The sequence below is a fragment of the Acinonyx jubatus genome, chromosome E1 (assembly GCF_027475565.1).
Source record: "Acinonyx jubatus isolate Ajub_Pintada_27869175 chromosome E1, VMU_Ajub_asm_v1.0, whole genome shotgun sequence".
Taxonomy (NCBI): domain Eukaryota; kingdom Metazoa; phylum Chordata; class Mammalia; order Carnivora; family Felidae; genus Acinonyx; species Acinonyx jubatus.
This window is the reverse complement of record NC_069397.1, coordinates 4,276,171-4,301,554: the sequence shown is the minus strand read 5'-3', so window position 1 is coordinate 4,301,554 and position 25,384 is coordinate 4,276,171. Positions and strand designations below refer to the sequence as shown.

General features: G+C 50.8%; 1 protein-coding gene across 7 annotated transcripts in view; it reads left to right on the top strand.

The window, feature by feature from the left end:
• Positions 1–25,384, top strand: part of GAS7 (growth arrest specific 7) — a 216,248-nt gene that overhangs the window by 84,647 nt on the left and 106,217 nt on the right. The window contains exon 1 of one of the 7 annotated variants that reach the window (XM_027047365.2): positions 10,947–11,950. The exons of 4 other annotated variants lie outside the window; for them this stretch is intronic. In XM_027047365.2, the coding sequence (XP_026903166.1) occupies positions 11,865–11,950 (86 nt within the window). In that variant the 5' untranslated portion in view covers positions 10,947–11,864. Of the gene's footprint in view, positions 1–10,946; positions 11,951–13,241; positions 17,033–25,384 lie in introns of those variants that run through there. 2 more of the 7 variants (XM_027047368.2, XM_053212505.1) reach the window with 2 other exon arrangements.

Sequence of the window (25,384 nt, the reverse complement as noted above, 5' to 3'; positions counted from 1 at the left end):
TGTTTTCTTTGAAGGTCAGTACAAGGTAGTGTAAGAGGAACTGAGTGTTTTTTCTCTCCGTTTCTGGAAGAGAGTTATATAAGATTAATGTCTTTTCTTTCAAGGTTTGAGAAAACTTGTCGCAGAACCACAGAGATGTGTTGTAGCTTTTTAAGGTAGAGTTTAGGCCACTGAATCGATTCCTTTGAAGGTATAGATCTATCTAGGTTTTCTGTTTCCTCTTGAGTCAATTTGGAATTTTTAATTTTTCTGGAGAATGATCAGCGATCAGTGATGAGAGGTAGCAAATGACCGGTCAGTGCCAAGACTTGTGGGGAAAATAGGAGCTTAGTGATTCATGCTCCCAACACCCGAAAGGTAGAAGGGGGGAGATCAAAGTGACTGCGTCCCAGGGTTTTTGTATTATTCAGAAGGAGAAAAGAGCTATTGATTATCTTTATGCTTGGGAGTTGAGAGTACATGTTAAAAATGTCAGTATAACTGCCTAAGTCACCTAAGTAGTATATAAATAGACCAGAATTGCCAAGCGTTCAGGGGCAGGAGGGAGAATAAAGAAAATGCATTCAGGGGCGCCTGGGTGGCTCAATCGTTTGCGCGTCCAACTTCTGCTCAGGTCGTGATCTCACGACGCATGAGTTCGAGCCCCGCGTCGGGCTCTGTGCTGGCAGCTGAGCCTGGAGCCCGCTTCCGATTCTGTGTCTCCCTCTCTCTCTGCCCCTCCCCTGCTCGTGCTCTGTCTCTCTGTCTTTCAAAAATAAAGAAACATTAAAAGAAAAATAAAGTATAATGCAGTCAACCCGGTAGAAAGCAAGACGGGAGGAAGCCAACCAAAAGAGCAAAGAGAAGCGTGTGCTAAAGAGAAAGCACGTCATGGCGATGACCTTTAGGTGTTTCTCCTTAGCGCTCCACACACAGGCCCCTGCACCGTGACCGCCTGTCTGCCGTCTCTCTCTTTCTCTCTCTGTCTCACGGGAAGCAGACTCTTCTGGCTTCTGGGCCACTCATCTGCTTATTCTGAGTGCCTGGCATACAGAACGTGCCTAGTAAGTTTGGATGAGTGTGGTGAGCAAATACACCCTGCAGACAGAGCCACTCTAGCAGGTTCTGTGGCTCCAGGGACATTTTAATCTGTGCTTGCCCTGGTTGATCCGTGAGTTAGGGACTGAGGAAGGAGCTACAGCCTTGAATTTGATGGGGGAGGCAGGGGGGGGAAGCCACTGAAACCACCATTAAATTCCTCTACTGTGTGTGTAGCTGTTATGTGCTTGGTGGGTACGAGGGGGGCCCCGGGGACCTCTTGTACAGGGGGTGAGGTGGCCTGAGTGCTTCTCAAACATTAACACACTCACGATTCATGGGGGGCTGAGGGCATTTGTGAGGGCACAGATTCTGATGCAGGAGTTCTGGGGCGGGGCCCGGATGCTGCATTTCTGACAAGCCCCGTGGACCGTGCTTTATGGAGCAGGGCTTCAGGTTATTACCTACGCTGATAGTCTGCCTGGATGCTTGGGGACAGCACAGTGGCCCTGTACTTGGAGAATAGGCTCAGATGGAAATTATTCTAACTTCCGGGGCTGTTACTAGTGAACGTGAGGGCTCCAAGCCCCTGCCGGTGCAGGGAGGGGTACCCCTTGGCCTCATACTGTGCGACTCCAGCTCTGTGCAGGGCGGGGTGGGGGTGGGGGGCCTGGGATGGAAGGAGTTTGCCGAGCTCCCTGCAAGGCGATCACACTCTTCCTTGGTTTTCTCGTTTCTCAAGCGGAGCCACATGGCTTGTTCAGACACGTTGCCTCCTGGGAAGCTCTCATCTTGATGATTCACATGTCACTTGTCACTCTTCTCCAGTACCGTCACACTTTATCTGTGCAATCAAAATCCCATTTCCTTGCCTCATTCCTGCGAGCCTCCGCCTGCCTGTCCCTCTCGCCCTCGGATTCTGGTTTCTGTCGTGCTGTCTGCCCTGGGCAAGACAGGCAGCCCTCACTCCCCTCTCTTCAGAAGCACGACACGGGCCAGGGACAATGACGTCCTCACACCCACCTTTTTCTTCCCTTTTAGTCTCTCTGCTTTTAGAGAAATGCACAAACCCAGTGGGCAATGCCCCAAATCGCAGATAAGCCACTAATGCACTGATCCCGGGGCCAGACAGACCACGGGCGCCATCGGGGCTTCGGGTCTCTTTCCCCCGCTTGTCCCGTCACATCTTGGAAATGGTGCAGGCGAGCGGTCTGCCTTCTTCCTCCCCTATGTTCATATCAACTCCTGTGCCCTGGAGTCTGGGAGGCTTGTGGATATTTAGATCTTCTATCAGTAAGTGACGGGCCCTGGAGTTTTTTCTGTGGGTGTGGTCTGGCTCCAGGGTTTTACAGTCAGAAGATCCTTTTACACAGCAGGACAGTCTGGAACTAGAATGTCTTCAGGACTGTCCCTAGACCTTAGGCAGTCAACCCGGTAGACTGGCTGCGTGCTTCTCCAGCACACTCCCGGACCTCAGCGCGGTCCTTTGTCCCTTTGCTTTCTCTGGGATGGGCAGAGGTGACACAGGCCTACGGCATGGGGCTCATCACCTCTGGCGTAGCTGCTGTGAATGGACTGTGGTTAATGCAGGGGCCGCTGGTGGGGGTCTGCATGCCAGCTCTGTGGGTTGTTTTTTTTTTTATTTTATTATTTTTTTTACATTTATCTATTTTTGAGAGACAGAGACAGAGCATGAGCAGGGGAGGGGCAGAGAGAGAGGGAGACATAGAATCAGTCAGAAGCAGGCTTCAGGCTCTGAGCTGTCAGCACAGAGCCCGACGCGGGGCTCGAATCCACAAACTGTGACATCGTGACCTGAGCCGAAGTCGGATGCTCAACCGACTGAGCCCCCCAGGTGCCCCCGCTTTTTTTTTTTAATTTTTTTTTTGCAGCTCTGTGTTAATACGACTCCAGCCTGTCCTTTTTTCTGAACCTTGCCTGAACAAACTGTTGGGCCAGGCAGGTAACGGTGCTGAGAGAGCAGGTGGAGACATCGGAGCCTTTATCAGCTGCCCATTAGAATCACCTGGCAAGCTTGTGAGACGGCCGTCTCCCAGAGCTCTGTTGACTGGGTCCGGGGATTTCTGGGCATCAGGGTGATTTTTAAGGTCCCAGATGATTCCCACAGGCAGCCAGGGTTGAAAGCCACCACGTCAGAGAGTGGCGGAGAAGGCGGCCCCAATTCCCTTCATCCTGTCAGAGACGACTTTAGTATACGGCCTTCTTGATTTTTCAGGACACGCCTGAAACCTTGAGGTGTTCATGGGAAATTGCCTCGTTTTTATACATCAGCTCCTGGTCTCTGACACGTACTCGGACGGGCTGGGCTGCACCACGTGGCCGAGTGTGTTTGTCTTCCCACAACCTGCCTCCCCCTGCGTAGGCCGGTTTTCTGTTCTGGTTCTTGGTCCCAGACTCTGAGCCCAGCTCTGTAAGAATGATGCTACTGAGCACAGACCCCTGGGCGATTCTGTTCTCTGGCCTGCTGCCCGGGGACACCCCACTGGTGGCCTCTGAGTAGGACCGTCTGACTGGGTGGCTCCCCAGAGTCCTGGCTGGGCCGGACCCGGGGGCTGTGAGGTGTTGGGTCGCGATGGGGGAGGTGGGAATCTGGAACCTAGTCCCCGTTTTCGAGAAATGGCAAACCTCAGACATCTGTGTGTTCTGCCCCCACTTCCCAGATTATGACCTGCCCACGAGGGAGCCTCCGCCCCTCTCTCTCGAGCAGCCTCCTGATTTTGGAATCAGGCCAGATAAATGGCCTCTTCGCTGGTATTTTCTCTCTCTGAGGTCAGGCCAGAAGCCTGGCGAGCTGGGTGCAGCCCGTGGAGGCAGAAACTGGGGACAGAGAGGGGGCATGGCCAGCTGATCCCGGCTGGTGTCGGGTAGTGACCCTTGGGGAAGAAGGAACTGTAGGCTTCGTGTCCTCGTACCTGACTTTTCCTAACAGACCTTGAGGCCTTAAGGCCCATTTGAAAATGAGCCTCTCAAAACACCTGACAGGTCTTGCAGCCACCAAAGGGATCGTCTCGGGTGCTGCATGCATTATGGGAATGGCTGGGCTTTGGGGAACCCCCGTGTTGCCGCGTTGCTTCACGATCCAGGTCTGCAGACCACAGCGGAAGCTTCTGACTCTGGTTTTGGTCCCTGTGTGTCCCTAGAGCTGTCTGCCCTGCGTTGTGCACGTGTCCCGATAAAGCACTTCACGCGCCAGCCTCTTTTGGGGTTGTGGGCAGAGCGGGGAGGGGAGGACTTTCTCCCCGCTGCTCCATTCTCTTTGGGGTGACTTATGGGCTGACACCTTTCGCTTGTGGCTGTCTGACTCTGACCCCTGCTTCCCCGATCAGACTCCTCTTTTTTTTTTTTTTTTTAACATTTATTTATTTTTGAGAGAGAGAGAGAGAGAGAGAGAGAGCGCGCGAGTGGGGAAGGGGCAGAGAGAGAGGGAGACACAGAATCTGAAGCAGGCTCCAGGCTCTGAGCTGTCAGCACAGAACCTGATGTGGGGCTTGACTTGTGTACCATGAGATTATGACCTAGTTAAAGTCAGATACCCAACCGACTGAGCCCCCCCCAGGCGCCCCCAGACTCCTTCTCTTCCACGCGTAATAAAATCTCTCTCGGCCTCCTTCCTAGAAAGACCCTGGGGATTGCATTTAGGGTACACCTGGATACTGCAGGCTTTACCCTCGTCATCTCAAAGCCCTTAATTACATCTGCGAAGACCCGTTTTCCAAATGACATAATATCCACTCCTGGCTGTGGTTCTCAAGCCTGGCAGGACGCCTTTGGAGCCCACGAGGTTTCTAGGCCACCGGATCGGCCATGGCAGGCTTAGAAATGCCAGACCACGCCATCGAGGCTCTCCTTGTGCCCTGGCCTCTGCCACAAGGGTCCCAAGCATGGAAGCCAGACTCTCAGACCCCACGGGTCACAAAGCGGGCTCCCAGCGTGTGGAGGTTGAGTGAGAGGGCCGAGAAGCTCTGGTGTATTTGAAAATCCCATTATCCAAGCATCTTTGGACTTCTGTTGGCATTTACATGACTACCTGGGCTCTGGCAAAAGCCGTGTTTGAGAAATGAAAAAAGGGACTGAGGATGAGACCCTCCGGCCCCCCACTACAGCGGGGCTCTCTTTGGCAATATCTCTGGAGGGAGGTGACTCACTGGGGTCTGAGCGACAAAGATAACTGCTATGGCTCCAGGACAGAAAGCCCTTCCTCCGCCCCTGGCTGCCCGTCCAAAGTGGGAACCCGGGGCTGGGTGTCCTCAAAGAGGCATTTGGTGCTGCCTGCCATTCACAAGCCTATGAATGCCTGCACACATCTGGGGCACGCTGCCGACAGTTTGAACCTCAGTTTTACTCCCCTGTAAAATGGGTATAATTACAGAACCAACCTCACGGGGCAGAGTGAAGCTCGAACGTGTGTAAACGGATAAGAACAGTCAGGCCCGTGCTAAGCGTCACATAAGAGCTTCCTGCTGTGCTCGCGATGATCTGAAAATAGAGACGATTTCAGGTTACCCGCCTTCTATGTTGGCCTGGATATTAAATGAGATAATGCACGTCAGTGCTCACAGCAGGGTCATTCTTCCCACTTTGGATTTGAGCTCCCTGTGGGCAAGGCCTTCTGTCTTCCAGATCGCGAAAGTTATGCAGCGCATTGTAAATGGGCAGCAGCGAGCATTGGCTGGACGGACGATTGAACAAATCCGTGTGCTCTGTGGGTGACATTTCGATGAGGTGGTCCCCGGGCCTGAAGTATCTTAGACATGGTTATCAGGGCTTCATGAGGGCATTGTGTCCCTGCTTTGGGGCAGGGATGTGGGTTTGGCAGAGAATCTGGATGGTTGCAGTTGAGGAGTTAAATAATAAATAAGTACTTTGCTGTGTCAAGCAGAGAGGGCAGGATAGCAGGGGCTCGCCTGGGGTATAGGGCACAGGGACACACGTGGGTGCACGTACAATCATGCCAGGTGCTTCCAAGCCTCTGCTCCTCACTTTGATGGCGGGGGGGGGGTGGGGGGAGAGGGGGAATCCTTTTGTCAGACCAAAGGAGGCCCTGCCTACCTGTCCCTGCAGGGAAATCCCTGTGAAACCACCAGAGTCACTCTCTGCCGCCCCTTCTGGATACCCCCTGGGAAACTCAGCCGGCAGACGGGACCTTGGGGTTAGGGGGAGGGTACCCTTCCTGGGGAACCATCCTCAGGGAAGCAGGGGACAGCCCTCTGCTGTCTGCAGGCCTCACCCCGAGAGTGCTGGACTGTCCTAGGGACCTGCAGGAGTCTGGGGCTCAAGAGGGCATTTGGTGTGGGGACTGAGGTCTGCAGGGTCATTGGGAATTCTCACCAGCTACTGGTGGGTCAGTTCTTCTCGCAGAAGGAAGAGTATGGGGATGTGAGTGGTGCTGGCTTGCTAATTCAGCAATTTTATTTTATTTTATTTTATTTTATTTTATTTTATTTTATATTTTATTTATTTTATTTTTATTTTCTCTTTTATTTTAGTATTTTATTTTTATTTTATTTTATATCTTATTTTGTCTTATTTTTATTTTCTTTTTTCTTTTATTATTTATTTTATTTTATATTTTATTTTATTTTATATTTTATTTTATTATTTTATTTTATATTTTATTTTTATTTTATGTTTTATTTTAGTATTTTATTTTTATTTTATGTTTATTTTCTTCATTTTTATTTTATTTATTTAATATTTTATTTCATTTTCTTATTTTATTTTATTTATATTTTATATTTTATTTATTTTATCTTATCTTATTTTATTTTATTTTATTTTTTATTTTATTTTATTTTAGTATTCTTTTTTTTTGCGGGAGTATTCTCCTGAAAACAGTAGTATGTATCTATTTCAGGAGTAGAATTTAGCGATTCATCACTTAACCTATGACGCCCGGTGCTCATCCCAAGAAGTGCCCTCCTCCTTAATGCCTGTCCCCCATTTAGCCCATCCCCCCACCCAACACCCCAGTTCAGCAATTTCTGAGACCAAAAGGCAGCCCATCAGCAAAGCAGAATTAGCCGTGTTATTTGAAGTTAGTCACATAAAGAAGTTTATTAATTTTTTATTGACTTCTACCCAGCACACATTACTGTGTTTCAGGTGCGTTTGATATTTTTATACGTTACAAAACGTTGGCTGCATCGGATTTGCCACCACACGCCATTATTACAGTATTAGTGCCATACTTTATATCCCCGTGACTTATTTTATAAATGGAGGTTCGTACCTCTTAATCTCTTCGCATAAAGGGATTCAGATCATCTGTATCCGCTCTGTCTATGTGCCTTCCGGAAGCAAGATGCATGTTATGTGTTTTTAAAGTCTGTATTTTCTGTATATCAAATGAGAAGCATTTGAGGATGATTCTGGAATAGTTACAGACTCTACATTAAAGTATTTAATAGAACGATAAAAACATTCCTCCTTAATTGTGGGTCACAGCTTCCCTGTGATCCCCAAAAACCCTATAGTTGACCTCTCTGTGGGAATAGACTTGAGTCAGCATCCCTGGGACCGGCTAAGGCCCAGTCAGCGTTAGGCTGTCCCAGGGTTTCTCAACCTCGGCACAATTGGCATTTGGGGCAGATCATCCTTTGTTGTGGGTGAATGGTCTTTTGCATGGTAGGCTGTTTAACAGGATCCCTTCCTTTCTCTTATTAGATGCCTAGAGCTCCCTGTGGTAAGCATAATCTTGACTGCCCCCACCCCCATGCACACACATCCAAGATGCCCACGTCTTAGTCCCTGCAACCTGTCAATATGTAGTTACATGGCGAGAGGGAATTGAGGTAGATCGGATGTCTGCATTATCCAAGCGGGCCCAATATAATCTGAAATGTCCTTATAAGTGGAAGAGGAAGGGAGCAGAGGGAGAGAGAACCAGAGAGGAGGCCTGGACAGACCATTGCCGGCTTTGAAGTTGGAGCAAGGGGGCCAGCCACCAAAGAGTGCACGCCGCCTCTAGAAGCTGACAAAGACCAGAGGACGGATTCTTCCCTGGATCCTCCACAAGGAACAGAGCCAAAGGGACGCCTTGGTTTTAGCCCAGTGAGATTCATCTCTGAGCTCTAGATAATAAATCTAGAACTCTCAGATAATCAGTTTGTGTGGTCTTGAGCCACAAAGTCTGGGGTTACTTGTTTCAGTGGCGGTAGGAAACTGGCACACCGCCCGCCTCTCCCACCCCCAGTGCGACAATGAGGAAGAGTCTCCGGAGTCCCCCTGGTTCAGAAACGCTGGCTCTGTGGAGCGCCATATTGTTTCCCTAGAAGCAGTGAGAGGAGAGGGTTTCTCTGTTCTGCAATGAGAATGAGGTTGGCAGTGAGGACGCCCAGCAGGATTAGCTCTGGGGGAAACCAGTGGTATAAAAGGGAGTGGGTGCCATGGCCGCTCCCCCAACTCACCCCCCAACCCCCCCTGCCCCCCACCAGAGGCTCCTGGAGCTGTCACACTGTCATTAATGGCACAACGTTCATGTTGGTGCTTGTGCATATTTGGACAGAACTAGAAAAGAAGCTGAGCTGAAAACCATAAAAGAGAATATAAAAACTCCATAAAACATTGAACTGTCAGGCAAAGCAGCATTGCTAGCGGGGGCCTCGGCGAGGAGGGACGGCACGCTGGGCGCCTTTGGCTCTGTGTGTGGGAGTCGTGGGCGGGGAGGAGAGGCCGGGGAGCCCGGCCCACGCTAGGGGCCACCAAGCCCGGGCTCTGGGCCAGACACGCAGCCCCCTGGACCCAACCCTGATGCTATGATTCTGTTTATTTTGCTGAATATGACATTCATATGGTTCTGATTTCTTCTTTGTGATCCGTCATCTCTGTGTGGCTTTGGAGCCAGAAACCCAGAAAAAGCAGCTTTGAAGTTGTTGTTCTGGCCTAAGAAGGAAGTGGTGCCTTTCCAGGGTTCATCGGGACGACCACGAGGTCCCCTTTGATTTGCGAAGCGCTCCAGGAGCTGAGCGGGAAGGAGGCTGGCAAGGTCGGTTCTGGTCCTGGCCCGGGAGCTGGGCCGGGTGAGAAGGGAGGAGTGGATTTGCACGGCCACGGTAACAGCCACTCTTTCTCCCACCGGGAAGAAACAGCAGGTGGTTCCGTGTTACCTGCCGCTTCAGGTGGTCACATGGAGCTGTGGCCCCTTACGTCTTCCTTGCAGGTGCTTGTGGCCCCTTACGTCTTCCTTGCAGGTGCTTCCTTGCAGGTGTAATTTCAGAAAAGAAATTACAAAAAGGAAAAGTCCTGAAGCAAATAGGATGTGGAGAAAAGACATTGTTTCTGTGGTGTTTTGATATTGAAGGGATGCGGGTCAGACCATTCCGGGTTGGGCTGGCCTCGCTGGACCTAACCGGTATATAGAGGCCGGGGTTCCCAAATGTCAGCATGCGTTAGAATCTTTCAGCAGGAGGGCTTGTTAAAATGGGCAACAGGACCCCTACCCCCTGGAGTTTCTGACTCAGGAGGGCTAGGATGAGACCCAAGGGCTTATACTTCTCGACAAATTCCCAGGTGTTGCTGACGTGGCTGGTCCGAGGTTGAGAACTGTTGTTCTAGGACAAGAAGAGGGTCTTTGTAACGAAAATTGGAACTGATGACGAACGGTTCTTAGGATCCTATGGTTTGTGCATGGGGACCCCACGTTTGATCTGAAGACTGCTACAAAGAGACTGTCATCTTCTGGAATTTTTTTTCCCCCCAAGGTGAAAGCAGCAAAATTTTTTTTTCAGTTGTTATGCAGTAAAATTGACTATTTTGGGGGTGTTGGGTATTTTAGGGTCTTGGACAACCCCCAGCCCGCCTGAGATTCCTTCACACATTTTCAAATCAGGCATGATCTCGGGGTGTCCGGGTGGCTCAGGAGGTTAAGCGTCCGACTTCAGCTCAGGTCACGATCTGGGTGGTTCGTGTGTTCGAGCCCCATGTTGGGCCCTGTGCTGATGGTTCAGAGCCTGGAGCCTGCTTCGGATTCTGTGTCTTCCTCTCTCTCTGCTCCTCTCCCTCCCCCGCACGCGTGCTCTCTCTCTTTCTCTGAAAAATAAACAATAAATAAATACATAAGTAAGTAAAATTGTTTTTGAGGGGTATAGTTCTACATATATATGGGTTCACGTAACCACACTCTTACCCAAGATATAGAATAATTCGTCCCCCCCCAAGAACCTCCCTTGTGCTCTCCCTATGCTCTCATCCCCCATCTCCCCCAACCCCTCATGAGCCATCCAGCCCCATAGCTCTTCTTTTTGAGTGTGTCATGTAAACAGGATCGTACGGTATGTAACCTTTTGAGACTGACTTCTTAACAGACACCTGTGACATCATCCAGGTCACTGCACGGATCAGTAGTTGGTTCCTTTGTATTGGGAGCAGCGACGCATCGTATGGATGTACCGTGGAGGTTCATCATTCCCTGTTGATGGCCTCTGGGTTTCTTCCAGTTCGGGGTTATGACGAATAAAGCTGCCATATGCGCGTTCCTGTATAAGACTTGGTGCGGACATATGTTTCCCTTTCTCCTGGGCGCGTACCTGAGAGCGGGATGGCTGGCTCGTATGGTGGGTGCAGGTTTTAACTTTATAGGAAACGGCCACACGACTGTCCAGAGGGGCGGGGTGCCCTTTTGCGTTCCCACATTGGTATGTAGGAGTTCCAGCTGCTCTGTGTCCTTGCTGGCGCTTGGGGTTGTCATTCTTTTTATTTGTAGTCTTTCTAGATCATTCATAATTAAATTAAATTAATTATTTTTAAAATTTTTACTAATGTTTATTTTAGAGAGAGAGAGAGAGAGAGAGAGAGCGCGTGAGCGGGGGAGGCGCAGAGGGAGAGAGAGGAGACACAGAATCCGAAGCAGGCTCCAGGCTCCGAGCTGTCAGCGCAGAGCCCGACGCGAGGGTCGAACTCACGAACCGCGGGATGATGACCTGAGCCGAAGTCGGACGCTTAACCAACTGAGCCACCCGGGTGCCCCGAGATCATGCCTGATTTGAAAATGTGTGAAGGAATCTCAGGCAGGCTCGGAGTCCAAGGCCCTCCAGCCTCTTGGTGGCTTCTTGGATTCAGATCTTTTGCTTTGAAGGCTGTGCTGAGCAGGAGCTGGGAAGCCGGGGCTTCTCTATGTGATTGGAGCTCCAGCAACATCCAGGGCCCGTGCAGCTGAGCCAGGCTTGTGCCCCGGGACTAGGGAAACAAGACGGAAGTAGAAAGAAGAGAAGACAGAGGAAAGGAGCACATCTTAGCATCACAGAGGCAGAAAGCACTGGGCTGCTTCTCCATATCCCTCTGCCCCCGGCGCCCTTATTTGTAGGCTGAGGCCCCGAGGGGATGAAGCACCCCACCGCAATGAGCTTGTGGCGGGCCGTGGCCGGCCTGGGGCAGGAGCCACTTTTGTTTCCAGAAGCGTCCTTGCTGATGGCACCGTGGCCACAAGTTGCTTCCCCTCGGTGCTTGAGGAGTAGAGCTTTTGCAAATCGATATACCTGGTCAAGATCATCATACTCCCTGGGTGCCTTGGCCTCGGGTCTGCTCCAGGCAGGAGCCGGCTTTAGGAAGGAGCTTGTGCAGAGCGGGGGTCGTGGTCACTGCCGAAACCAGAGCGGGTGACTTAATGGGAAGGTCCTTTCTCGGGAGGCCGTCCCACCCGCCCTTGAGGGGACAGGGCGCAGCTGCCCTGGAAGGCTGTGGACATGCTTTCCCGATTGCAGAATACTTCTCTTTCATTTTGAATATCATTTGTTTGGTTGCCACGGCAACGCCAAGTCTCTATTTTAATGCTAACCTGCGTGGCTGCAACTTTCTATATATAAATGCTGCTTTGCACAGTGAATTAGCTGATGCCACAGGAAGCAGCGGATGTGGAGACGGTGGCAGAAAATGACCAGCGTGTCCGCTTTGCAAGAGGAAGGGCTGTGGGGCTGAGGTGAGTGGGAACCCCGGGCAGGTGCTCGAAGCGCTCACCGGAGCCCCGTGAGAGCCAGGTGGCCCGCCACACCTGGGGGAGAGAAGCCAGCGCTGGAGAGCCTCCGTGGGCAGGTGCTTGGTGCTGCTTTGGAGCGACCCAGGGTGGTTCTGCTGTTTGCGCACCTGTCTGCCGTCCTCATGCCTTCCTAGAGTCCGGGTGGCTTGGGGACCCAAGGCTCTGGAAAGACCAAGCCACTTTGGGGCCGGGGTGGTATCTGAGGGTGAGCTCAGTGGAAAGCAAGTTTTTCCTGTTGCCTTCAACTCCCCTTGGCTCCCTGCCCTGGCTCTTTGCCGCCTCTGTTTTGCTTTTTCTTAATTCTTGAGTGTGGCCAGTCCTCGCCGGGGCGCAGTGGTTCCAGATGGCGCTGATAGAATCCTCAGCAGGGGCCCGGAAGGGGCTTCAGGAATCAGTGGGTTCAGCTCCCTCCAGCTCTAGATGAGGGGGAAGCCCAGAGAGGCGCTGTGAGCTGCCAGATGTCACACAGCCAGTCAGGCAGAGAGTGGGACGGCAGCCAGGTCCATGGGGATCTTCTGACTGGCGCACGTGTACCGTGTGGGGGCACATTCTGCCGTGGGGTCAGGGCGGCCGTGGGTATACACAACGGAGCTACAGGGGGTGCAGAGAGGGTGGCGTAAATCGCGGGAGGTGGGGCATGTAACAAACACAGGATTACATAACGGCGCCTGAACCCACTCAGGCTTCTGGAAAGTCCGTGCAGGCGGCAGTCGAGGAAACTCAGATTCACGTGGATGCAGCCCCAGGTCTGACGGTCGTGCCAGCCTCTCTCGATTTCCCCACCCGGGCCCTGGGGATGTGCGATCTCTTCCCCAGCTCTGTTGTGGTTAAGTCACGGTCACGGCCGGCGTGAACCTGTCGGGGACCGTGTTCGGGCCCTGATGGGGGTGTGATGCATCTGGGCACAGAGCTGTTTGGAAAAGAGAGGCATCCACACAGCTCCGTTACCCCCATGGCAGGGAGGTGGGCGGGGGGTGCTGCAGAGAGCAGAGGACTTCTCTGAAGATTGGGTTTCGTGGCAAAACGCAGCATCGTTATTAGAAAGTCTCATTCGGGCCCCCTCTTCTTTGACATCACACGTTTGACACATATTTTAAGTGCACTGAATCCAGAGACTTCGTCCCTGTTCTCCAAAACAAAAGACTTGGAGGACTCTTAAGTTCTCGGGGGGAGCCCCGTGCAAGCATGGTGTTTTGGAAAGCTGTTGTGCTGCCACGTGCTGCAGGGTAGGTGAGAAAGTGTGAGGTCCGGAGACGGGGAGATCCTAGCTCTTCCCCCGGAGTCTGAGGTCAGGAGGAGAGCTCCCTGTGGCCAGATTGAGAAGGACACTGTGATTCTTGCAGTGACTGTCCCCATCACCGTGCATTCACCCCGGGGGCCCCAGGACACCTGTTTCCAGGCTCCAGAGCCCTGCAGATTTGGGTTGCTCGCTCCTTCCGCGGGGACGGATCCAGCCTTCCTCCCCGCCGGGCATTGACCGTGTCCCAAGGGTGCCGGGTCCCCAGGACTCAGTCTTGCCGCCCCAAGGGGAGTCTCTCTGCTCATGGGGGCAACTGTGTTGTCTTGCCTTTGGACTCGTGGATGAGCGTCTGTGCTCCGCAAGGTGGCTGTGCCCGGCTCACTTTCTCCTGGGTTCCCCAAATCTCTGATCTTCTATCAGCTTGCTCAGTGCACGACTGGTGGCACGTGCCTCACTCCGTAGGCTCTGTCTCTTCCCCACCCCCTCTCCTCCCCTTCCAAACCTTCTCATCAGCTGATGGGGTGCCACCTTCCCATAAACAGAGCAGGACAGACTTTCAGAGTCCCTCGTGCCCCAGAAATCTTGTCCTGTGCTTCCCTTCCAAGGAAAGTCAGACCCAGGCTGGGGGTGGGAGTGGGGGCGTGTAGCTCTGGGGCGAGAGGAAGTTGGCCACGCATTTGCAGCCCTTGGAAACCCCGGAAACTGGCGGCCAGCTGCACCCAGCAGGGAGTGTTGGCGGTAACAGGTGGCAGCAGAGGGACGGTTAGCGGAGGGTGAAAGCGTTGATTCCTACTCTTAGTCTAGGACGGTGCTACTCAATTCTTTAAAGCCAGAGAACCCTCCCTTCAATCCGCCGCTTACGCAGATACCCAGCAATTAACGCGAGGAGCTGCGCCCTGGTGGCCAGCGGGCAGAATCAAGTTCAGGACTGTGGGAGGTTGTGTCGCTCTGTTTTGTTTTTGCCCACGGTTTCGTTTTAGAATCCTTGGGTTGGTTCGCCAAAGTCGACGAATCACCCGATTTCACACCGGAAATTCAGATACCCGGCTGCTCTTGCCAAAAATGAGTAACATTTTTGTGACACCAAGCCTCGGCAGCCCGGCGTGGTGTCAACACGCTGGTGATGAGGGGTGGATTTTCCAGTGTGCCGCGGTCCCCACCCCCGGCTCCGCTGCTCACCCGCACTGTGACCCATAATGAAACGGTTGCCATTGTTCATTTTTAAAAACGGAGGTAAAATCGGGATATAGCATCATACAGGTTTTAGGTGCACGACATCGTAAGTCGATACCTGTATGCGCTACAGAGTGATCACCTACCCCCAGCGTCTGGTCTGGTTGACATTCATCACCACACACTGAGCCGTCTGCCCTTTTTGCCCACCCCAAACCCCCTTCCCCTCTGGTCAACATCAGTGGGTTTTCTGTATCTACGAGTTTGCTTTTATATTGTTTTGTTTGTTCTTTTTTCGTTTGTTTGTTTTTGGCTTTTTAGATTCCACGTATGACTGAAATGAGATGGTGTTTGTCTTTTCTCCGTCTGACTCCTTCCACTTAGCGTAATACTCTCTAGGTCTGTTATTTCTGCTCTGAGCTTTATTACTTCTTTCCTTCTGCGAACGTGAGGCTTCATTTGTTCTTTGTCTAGTTCCTTCAGGTGCAAAATTAGATTGTTGGAGATTTTTCTTGCCTATCGAGGTAGGCCTGTATTGCTACGAATGTCCCTCTTGGAACTGCTTTTGCCGCATCCCATGGATTTTTTTTTTTTTTTTTTTTTTGTATTGTATTTCTGTTTTCGTCTTCAGGCATTAACTTGCTTTCTCCTCCTCTGTGTGATGACAAACAGGTCATACAGGGGCATGTTGTTTCATTTCCTTGCATTTTGGTGCGTGTGTTTTCTGGTTTTCTCCTTCTAACGGATTTTTAGTTTCCTACCATTGTGGCAGAGCAGGAGGCTTGATGGGCTTTCAGTCTTCTGAAACTTATTGAGACTTGCTTTGGAGCCTAACAGTTGATCTGTCCTGGAATATGTTCCATGTGCGTTCGAGAAGAATTGTGTGTTCTGCTGCCTTTGGGGGGAATGTTCTCCATAACTGAGGCTCAGCTGGAGTGCCTACACCTGTTACTGTCACTTTCCATCCTTTCAAGACCAAGAGAGGAGGAAAGGGGGGATCCCTAGCCAAAGAGAAGGAGTTAAGGGGTTCACCCCACACCACTCCAGAGTGAGGGCAGGGGGAGTTTTTCCGTCTTTAGGATCTCCGCAAATCTTGATCCCTTCTTGTCCAGCCACCCGCAATTCACTGCTTCCATCTGTGGGTCCCCTCGGTGCACATTGGTGAATAAGCCCTAATGCCTTGGACTGTCTTAGCGATTAAGGTGTTCACTGGGTTCTGTTCCTATGGGAGAAGTGGCGTGTGACCCTAGCAGACAAGGCCAGCGGATTGAGTGATGAGAGAGAGAGAGAGAGAGAGATCAGCTTGGGCGCTCAAGCGTTATCAGAGGTGGCCAGGCATTCATGGGCTGGGAGTCCTTGGGTGAAAATAACATACCCTTTCTGTAAAAAGTATGAGTAAGAGCCAAGCACGTGCGTACATTTCACATCAGGCATCGATCGCTCAGACTGCTTTTCACAGACGATCATATCTGGCCCCTGTCCGCTTTCCCTCCGGCTAAAAAATCTTTAATTACACTGTGGCCAATTTCAGCGACTCAGAGAGTGCGTCTTTGCTGAATGTATTTATTTGGAGGACCCTAGGCCCTTGAGAGGCTGGTGTCAGAGACCCAGACAAGCCATTGATGACCCTTCCCCTCCCCCCGACCCCAGCCTGTCTGGTTCATTTGTGATGTGGGGGCCCTAGACAGCATTTCAGTATCTAAGTCCTGTCCTGGTGTAGAATAGATAAACACATGGGCTCTGCCTTTACCTTTTTGTCTTCCTCTTTCCATACTCTTGAATTGGTGCCCAGATAATCTCAGGAAGGTAAGACACCAGCTTTCTCGGGGGGTGCGCTGTTAAATCCTCCTCAGACACTCGGGGGGAGTCCTTTGATTCCACACGTATTCATTGGGTGTGTTTTCTGTGTCTGGGGACACACGGGAGTAGGACCTCATTCTTGTTCTCAAGGAGTGAGGACCACTCGGCATAAGCCATGCCAAGAAGGGCGGCCATGGAGGTAGGAATGGAGCAGCTCACACGAGAGGGAAGGTGGTGCTGGGGTCAGGGGGCTGCATCCCCAGGGGACGGCAAGAAGTGAGGCAAAGCAAGGTGGGTCCCCATCCCGGCTGGAGCTTTGAACCCAGGCTGAGCTTCCAGGCTGACTCTGCTTCTTTATGCCATTTGCCCTGGCCACGGTCAGGGCTCTTGTCCGTGGAGATGCTTATTATGTTGATGTTTTCCTTCCCTCTGGCGCCTCTCTCTCCGGTTAGCAAAGGAACCCCTCCCCCCACCCCCTTGGGCAGTCAGCCACCACCTTCCACCACGTGGTGAAGTTGAGAGTTAGGGTCGTGGCTGGTCACGGCCTCACTGTAACTTCCCTCTGGAGTATCTGCCCTTGGATAGAGGATTCTTGGATACTGCGGAGGAACCTGGGGGGAGCGAGGATCATGCTGTTCTTGGACTCTGGGTTCTGTGTCTTGTTAGCTGTAAGACCTTGGGGAAGACCTCTGCTTACTCAGTTAGGAGGGGGAAAATAAGCACAGCTCTCTCCACCGTTCTCGTGAGGGTCAAATAGGCACCAATATGTATAAGTTCCCGACCGCACTTCGGCATCTAAGAACAAGGGAAAGGTAAGGTCTTACAGGTGGTGGGATCAACTTTGGGGATGTAGAGTGGTGGGAAAAAGAAACCTGACCCTTGGCCCTTCCTGTCATCCAGTCTGTCCCGTGTTTTGGAGATTGAAGTTGGGGGGGAGTGGTGTTCTTACGGGGTGTCTTTGCTCATGGCAGCGGAGACACTCTCAGGCCACGTCAGGAAGGTTGCCGGGGACTTGTGTGGCTGGGTTGCAGACCCCGTCCAGGGCTGTGTTTGTTTCTTGGTCTGGTTGGCTGGGGTCGCCAGCTTTTCCTGCGGCTCTGGTGGACAAGCATGGCTTGGCTCCATGGGTTTTTCTGTCCCCTTCCTGGTGGTCCTCTAAACTCTAATCTCGTCCACTGAGCGTAGTAATTTCATCTCACACACTGTTCCTCGTGCTCTTTTGATGAGCTTGGTCTGTGTCAGGAATGGGAGAAGGTGTCAGCGCAGATCAGCCCAGGCCGTGGGGAGAACCCAGTCAGTGCCATGCGAGGGACTCAGCGCTGGGGACCTCAGCTGACGACTTTCTTCAAAGGTTGCTCGGTGATTTAACGGGGATGGGAAGGTGTGGGGCAAAGCCAACATTTATGGAGTTGCTAACCGTTGTTTCAGTCGTCCGATCTTTACAAGAATTCTGTGAAGGAGATGGTGGTGTTTCCAGTTTTACATGCAGAAAAGGAAAACATGAGGTTCAAAGAGGTGAAGTGTCTTGTCTGTGGTTACATGGCTGGAAAGCTATGGAGCACATACTGGGACTTCCTATCTGCCTGGCTGACGGTTAGATGCTGGGTTTGGGGACAAGCCAGTGGATGCCTGTGGCTGGTTTCTGGGGGTTGTGTCTGCTTTTTATCCTCACCTACACACCAACACATCCATGCACACCTTGTTTTGGGAATCCCTGTTGCAGAGCAGGAGGTTGTGATTTCTAGAAGTTTCTGGAATGTTCCAGACCCCTTCATGGGAATGGAGCTTTGCATTTCAATGAGTGGAAAAATAGGCAGGAGAGGATTTGCCAAAGGGAAAATCAAGTGCTTTTATTCACTCCCCTCTACTCCCCTTGTGTGCACAGATGTTTCCTCCCTGTTCCCCCTCCCTTCACAGGGGGCTCACTGGTCACAAAGGGATGGGAAGTTATCGTTGTAGAGCAGACAGCTGGACTCTTTAGAGGTCGGCTTGCACAGAGCAGTGTTGGGGTCAGCCTGGGAGCCGACCTAGGTGGGGCTTTGGCTCTTGGTGTGCTGTCTGACTAGAATAGTCTTCTAACCACGCCAGCAACATCAGCATCAAGATTTAGGGCAGCCAGAGAGCAGGAAGGAGGGGCCTGTGCACTGGGCTGGGGGAGACTTGGCATCCAATCCCTATCTGTCTCTGGGCTCAGTTTCCCAATCTGTAAAATGGTAGCATGGGACCAAATGATCGGTGGGGTCCCTTCCACCTCTAATTTTCATGTCAGCCTTGCATTGGTTCAGAAAGTTCTTTACTGTTTGTCTTAATTCATTTTCTCAAAAATAACCCCACCCCCATGTTTCTTTAGCATTTGAAAGGTAGTACAATGAATCCTAATCTGATAGTGTACATTTTAGAGATGGCAACTGAGAAGGGATATATCAAGGGGGGATTTTATTAACAAATACTATCTACCTATTTTAGATAAGGCTGTATTCGTACGTTAGTTCATAATGGAATAAAGATTTTTTTTAAAAAATGGGTTAAAATCAATTTGCTCATTATGAAAACTTGGAAAATACAGAAAAGCAGAAACAAAAAATATTCAGCATGCTTTTCATTCCTCTTTTTTTTTTTTTTTGCTGTATATATTTGTCTACATAATTGGGATCATATGGTATATTTTAGAATTGTACATGCCGATTTTGGGGGAAGGCAATGTTTTCCTGATTGTAAAAGTAAATTTATGGGCGCCTGGGTGGCTCAGTCGGTGAAACGTCCGACTTCAGCTCAGGTCATGATCTCACGGTTTGTGAGTTCAAGTCCCGCATCGGGCTCTGTGCTGACATCCTGGAGCCTGGAGCCTGGTTTGGATTCTGTGTCTCCCTCTCTCTCGGCCCCTCCTCCACTCTCACTCTGTCTCTGTCTCTGTCTCTCTCTCTCTTGCAAAAATAAATGTTAAAAAATTTTAAAATGAAAAATAAATTAACATTTTAAATGTGATAAAAGGAATACGATGAAAACATCCAGAGGAACCCCACAACCCACAGATAACCTGGGGCCACCTTTTCTGGGTGCTTCATTGGCAGAGGAAGGAGGGGGCTTGTGGGTCTTCCCGATCTGGGCAGGAGAGAGGCTTGGTTCATTCAACGTGAGTTTTAAATATCTTCTAGCTCCTTGGCAGACAGAGTGGCCACTGTGATGCTTTACATGTGCTGCGTTGCTTGGGTGCTTGGGTGGAGGAGAGACAGAGACTCTGTTCAGTGATGCTTCCAGCCAGTGCCTCCAAAGCTCCAGTACCCACCCCAGGGTCAGCGTGTGCTTGGGCAGAAAAGACCGCCTCGGTGAGTGGTGCTCCCCACACGGAGTGGGAGGCTTCATCTGTGCTGGCCTTGCAGGATGTCTCGGGAGAAATACGGAGCCCGGTTCCAGGGTGGGCACAAAGCAGAGGAGGAGGGCCGAGGGAGACACTGGGCACGAGCCGGAAAACCCGTTCGCCTGATTTCTGAATTGGGGGTCTGCACTGAGTAAGAGAGGCCTCACAGGTGCATCGATGCGGTGACTTCCCATCGTCATCGTCCTCATGTTGACTTCTCTCTCAGTGCCTGGAGGGTCTGGGGGGTGCATGCTTGGAGAACCTTTTCTGTCTCTTTCGTGTGAAATAGTAATACGATCGGGCTGGACACGTGCATCTTGGAGCTCAGATGTTTGGAACAAAAAAAACTCCTATTTAAAAAAAAATGTTTATTTATTTTTGAGAGAAATAGAGACAGAGCATGGGCAGGGGAGGGGCAGAGAGAGAGGGAGATACAGAATCGGAAGCAGGCTCCAGGCTCCGAGCTGTCGGCACAGAGCCTGACGTGGAGTTCGAACTCACGAACTGTGAGATCATGACCTGAGCCAAAGTCAGATGCTTAACTGACTGAGCCACCCAGGTGCCCCCAAAAAACTCTTCTATTTGAAGCTCATTTTGTTTCATCATTCAACAAAAGTTTATTGAACTCCCATAGTGATGAACAAAACGACCACCACCACCCCCCGAAGCTTTGACTTGGGTGGGATATGCCTTCTAGCATTTTCTAGCACTTTCTAGCACTTTCACAGGGCTGACGCCAGGCCCTGATCAGTCCCTGCCTTATGGAGCATGGGTTCCAGTGGGAAGTGGTCTTAGCAGGAGCAGAAGAAAAGTCTGAGGAGAAACGGATTTCCCAGGTAACCTTTCTCTTTGCTGGTTTGTGTGCATGACTTTTAAAATTATCAGGGCGCCTTGGTGGCTCAGTCAGTTGAGCAATGACTTTGGCTCAGGTCATGACCTCACGGTCCGTGAGTTCGAGCCCCGCGTGGGCTCTGTGCTGACAGCTCAGAGCCTGGAGCCTGCTTCGGGTTCTGCTCACACTCTGTCTCTGTCTCTCTCAAAAATAAATAAAACATTGAAAAGAAGTTTTAAATTGTCTTTAGCTATTTGTGCATTTGATTATTGATTTTAGTCTATTTGGTCTGGTCTTTTTTTTTTTTTTTTTTTTTAATGTTTATTTATTTTTGACAGAGACCGAGCATGAACGGGGGAGGGTCAGAGAGAGAGGGAGACACAGAATCCGAAGCAGGTTCCATGCTCTGAGCTGTCAGCACAGAGCCTGACGCGGGGCTCGAACCCACAGACTGTGAGATCATGACCTGAGCTGAAGTTGGACACTCAACCAACAGAGCCACCCAGGAGCCCCAGGTCTGGTCTTTTTTTTAAGTGTTTGTTTATTTATTTTGAGAGAGACAGAAATTTATTTTGAGAGAGAAAGTGTGTGTGCATGCAGGGGAAGGGCAGAGAGAGAGAGAGAGAGGGAGAGAGAGAATCCCAAGCAGGCTCCACCCTGTCAGCTCAGAGTTTGATGTGGGGCTTGAACCCACAAACTGTGAGATCATGACCTGAGCCAATGACAGACACTCAACCGGCTGAGCCACCCAGGCACCCCTGGTCTGGTCTTTTCTAACGAAATGCCTCTTACACTTAGTACATTGCCTTTTTTTTTTTTTTTTTAACTTTGCCATTGGGGGATATTCTTTTCAGTGTAACCTGCACTTTATTGATTTAACTTTTTTTTTTTTTTTAATCTTTTTTTTGCCCACAAGCACTCATGTGGCTTTAGGTGAGCAATTTTGGTATAATCCTTACCCTTCTCTTCTTGCTTGTGTCATCCTTTCTATTTTGGCTGGCTTCTTCCGTTTATGATTTTCTGTTCCTCTTTCAACGAGAGTTACGACTGCCTGCTTTCTAGCAGTTTCCCCGTGTTGTCTTCTGAATTGCCTTCTGAGATGTGCTCTTCCTCGAGCCCTTGGGTCGGTGCTTCCTCACGCTTTTCCCCACGTTCCCGTGCCCCTTTCTAGTCTCAGACAAGGCCACATCTGTGCTGACCTTGCATACAACCACCAGACGCGGTACGTGTGACGTGTCGTTGGCCTTGACCCTGTGTGCATGCGGGGGAGGGTTGAATCTCTTCTGAGGTCCCCGTACGTTCGGTGATACGCGCATCTCGCAGCCCAGTTCTGGCTTTCAAACTGGGGGCCCCCCTGTGTCCTGCTGTTGGCCGCCTGCCTCCCTGAGGTTCCCAAGCAGTGGCGGGCGTGAGCGAGCATAGGTTCCCTGGTTCCAGGCCTGTGTGCTGCTGCTCGGCGAATTCACTGGGCCTGGCCTGTGGGATACACGCCTTCAGAATGGTCCCCCCCCCCCCCCCCCGCCACCGAGCCCCCTGCTCAGCTGCTTTCTGGAAGTCACTGCAGCTGGAATGGATGGTGGGGAGGGAAGAAAGGTTCTCGGGCAGCCTCAGTGCTCAGGTGGGGGCAGGTCCCACATCTCAAATTAGACACAGAGACAGAGGAGGGTATAAAATACTAGTCTTTTCCCACAACCAGTCTCTGGATTGTAAGACTGTCCCCATTCGCTCCACTGGCCTAATGGTCCTCAAGGTTTCGGGGTTTTTTGTTTGTTTGTTTGTTTTTTGATTCTGATTGTCCACTATTTTTTTTTTTTTAAGCTTATTTATTTTGAGAGAGAGAGAGCATGAGCAGGGGAGGGGCAGAGAGAGAGAGAGAGAGAGAGAGAGAGAGAGAGAACCCCAAGCAGGCTCCACACTGTCAGCACAGAGCCCGACGTGGGGCTTGAACTCACAAACCATGAGATCAGGACCTGAGCCAAAAGCAAGAGTTGGACGCTTAACCGACTGAGCCATCCAAGCGCCCCCACCCTTTCCTTTTTTGAAGCTTATGCAAGTTTTATTTTTTCCTTCCCATTCTTTCCCCCTCCTCGCCTCCTTCAATAGGGAAGTGACAGAGGTGCCCGCAGCACTGTCACGTGGCCCTTAACGGGATGTCCTCTCTGCCTTTCCCTTGACGGTCCTCCTGGGCCTCCCAGCGGTGACTTGGGCACACACTCGGGACCTCGCTCCTGCCTTCGTGGGCCTGGGGTTAGCGGAGAACTTAAACTTGGCTTGCCAGGTTTCAAAAAAGAACTCCTATAAAGCAACTCACGGCTGTAAAAATGGTAATTTTACACGTGGCCTGAGACGGTGTTTCGCCAAGTTGGGCTCATTGTACCCCCAAGGCTAGGCACGGGGATCGTAGACCTGTTGGGGTGGCAGTTCTTGAGTGCTGTTTATTTAAGCACGTCATGGAGGGGAAAATCCCATGTTTCATGGATGTTATGGCTTAGGACCAGGTTACAGTCAATCTCGTTATAAGACAGGTTAAAAACAAACAACTCTGGGTAAATAATAGTACAGCTGATACATAGCGAAGGCAGATCTGGGGCAGGGGGACGTTAAGCTGGAGTTTGGGAGACATAGAGCAAAGTATCTCTGGGGTCTCGATGCAGCCTGTTAGAGTGGGTGCCGTTTCTGATATGTCTGCTTGACTTTGGGAGTCTTTTATGGGATGGACACATGGAAACCGTTAGAGGGACCTCGGACCCACCCACGTTGAGTGCAGGCACCTCATAAGAGCCATCCGTGGGCCGAGTGGGCCTGGGCCAGCCACTGAATACAGCACTGTCCTCTGTCCTCACCTTCTTCTACAGTGGCATCTGTCTCAGTCTCTTGCCTCCTGTCCCTGTGTGTCCTCAGGCTCACCAGCTCCTTGCGTGCTCGGGACCAGATTTCCACACCCACCTCACTCCCATGCTCCTTTTTCTGGAATCGGCAGCGGGGGGACCATCCTCCCCATAGTCAGGGAGTGTTTTCTTCCGCGTCTCACGTGGACACAGCTACCTATTTCTTCTTCTGATCCCGTCCTTATTTGCTTTCTGTGACTCATTCCCAGAACTCCCTTCCATTCGTTTTCCATCATGGGGCCAGCCCCTGAGTGTGAGGCACCGGGCTGCATTGGAGGGAAGAAAGGACGAAGGCCGTCCTTGCCTTGGAGGGTCTCGGAGAGGGGACCGAGGCATGCTTATGTGCTAATGGAGGGCTCTCGGGAGGAGGGATTGGGCCCAAGGAGTGTCAGGGGGCAGTCTTTCTTTGTTGGTAGTGTTATTTCATTTTACTTTATATTTTCTTTTTTTTTCTTTTATATTTTATTTCATTTTATATTTTATTATTTCACTTTATATTTTATTTTATTTAGTATTTTATTTTTTATTTAATATTTTATTTTATATTTTATTTTATTTTATATTTTATTTCATTTTACATTTTATTATTTCACTTTATTTTATTTTATATTTTTTATTTTATTTTATTTTTATTTTTGGGAGAGAGAGAGAGAGAGAAAGAAAAAGAGAGAGAAGCTCAAGCAGGCTCCACGCTCAATTTGGAGCCTGATGTGGGGCTCGATCATGGGATCATGACCTGAGTCAAAATCAAGAGTCAAGATATTCAACCGACTGAGCCACACAGGCACCCCATGAAGGATCTAATAATTCTGCTGCATAAGTGAGCCCACCTCAGGGCTCCGCAATCCATTCTTTCTTTATGAACTCTGAGTCCACCCGGAAGACTGCACCCCGTCTCTGGGCAGATAGCACAGCTCCGCGTGTCAAGGGCCAGACTCAGCCCAGTTGTGCCCCGATCAAGCTCTTGGAACTTGAGTGTGTAGGCAGTGAACTCTACCCATGTCCCCAAAGTGGCTTCCACCATGGCCGGATGGGTCTCCCCGGGGACCGGTTCCGGCTTCTCTCGTCCCCTTCAGAACTGACTTTTACTTCCTCCCACATCCCCCACGTCTGCCCAGTTCCCAAGGCCGATTGTACTTCTCACTTAACGTCCTTCTGTTCTGGTCAGGCCCTTCCTTTTCACCCCTGTTGTCAGGAAACTTCTGTGTCTTCTAAGAAGCCTTCTCTGACCGTCCCAGCCGAAAATGGTCCCTCCCTCCTCTGGATTCTGAAAGCTCTTATTGTCTGCCGGCTTCTCGTTTGGCACTTCTGATAGACTCCCTTGTGTAGTTATTTCTGTTTTTCAGTCGTGTATGTCTGTGCCGTATCTTCCACATTGCACAAGCCAAGTCCCTTTGTGTTACACCTGCCCTCATCTTCCACAACAGCAGCGGGGCAAAGATCGCCCGATTGATCCTGTGGCCGAGGGGGGCTGCCTGTCAGCCTGGGAGCATCTTCGAGACCCCGCACCCCAGAGACCGCACAGTCTGGTGAAGGATTTTCCCCGTCATGGCTACAGAGCATTTACAGAAAGTGAATCGTGGCCGTAGCCAGTCTCCCATATCCATTATCATTATAAGACGACGTGATGTGTGCTGCAGAGGGTGGGGGACCACAGCGCACGCACGTGGCCTGTGTTGGTTGACAGTCTTCAAACTCGGCTGAAACAAAGAATAATAACAAGGAGGTTGGCTGCATCTGACTCCATGAAACTCAGGGAAATGGAGCTCGGTGGAAATGATTGTCAGTCTTTATGTTTGGGGATCATCGGTTTCCCACCATCTCTTATGGCTTCTCATGTAGAAACCTACCCATTTGCAGAGACCAGAAGGGGAAGAATGTTGTGTGCTTTTTATAAGTGACAATGATAGAAGACCATCGATAAAGCCAAACGCGAGGGGCCTCTGGTTGGAGACGCTAGGATAACCACAAACAGTAAACCCGTGAGAAGGTATTCATGAGTCTTACGCTCCCCGAGGTATCTGTTTCGGCAAACCCTTACAGAAGAAAACATCTGCAGGGCTCTGATTGGTCTCTGCTTAGCTCA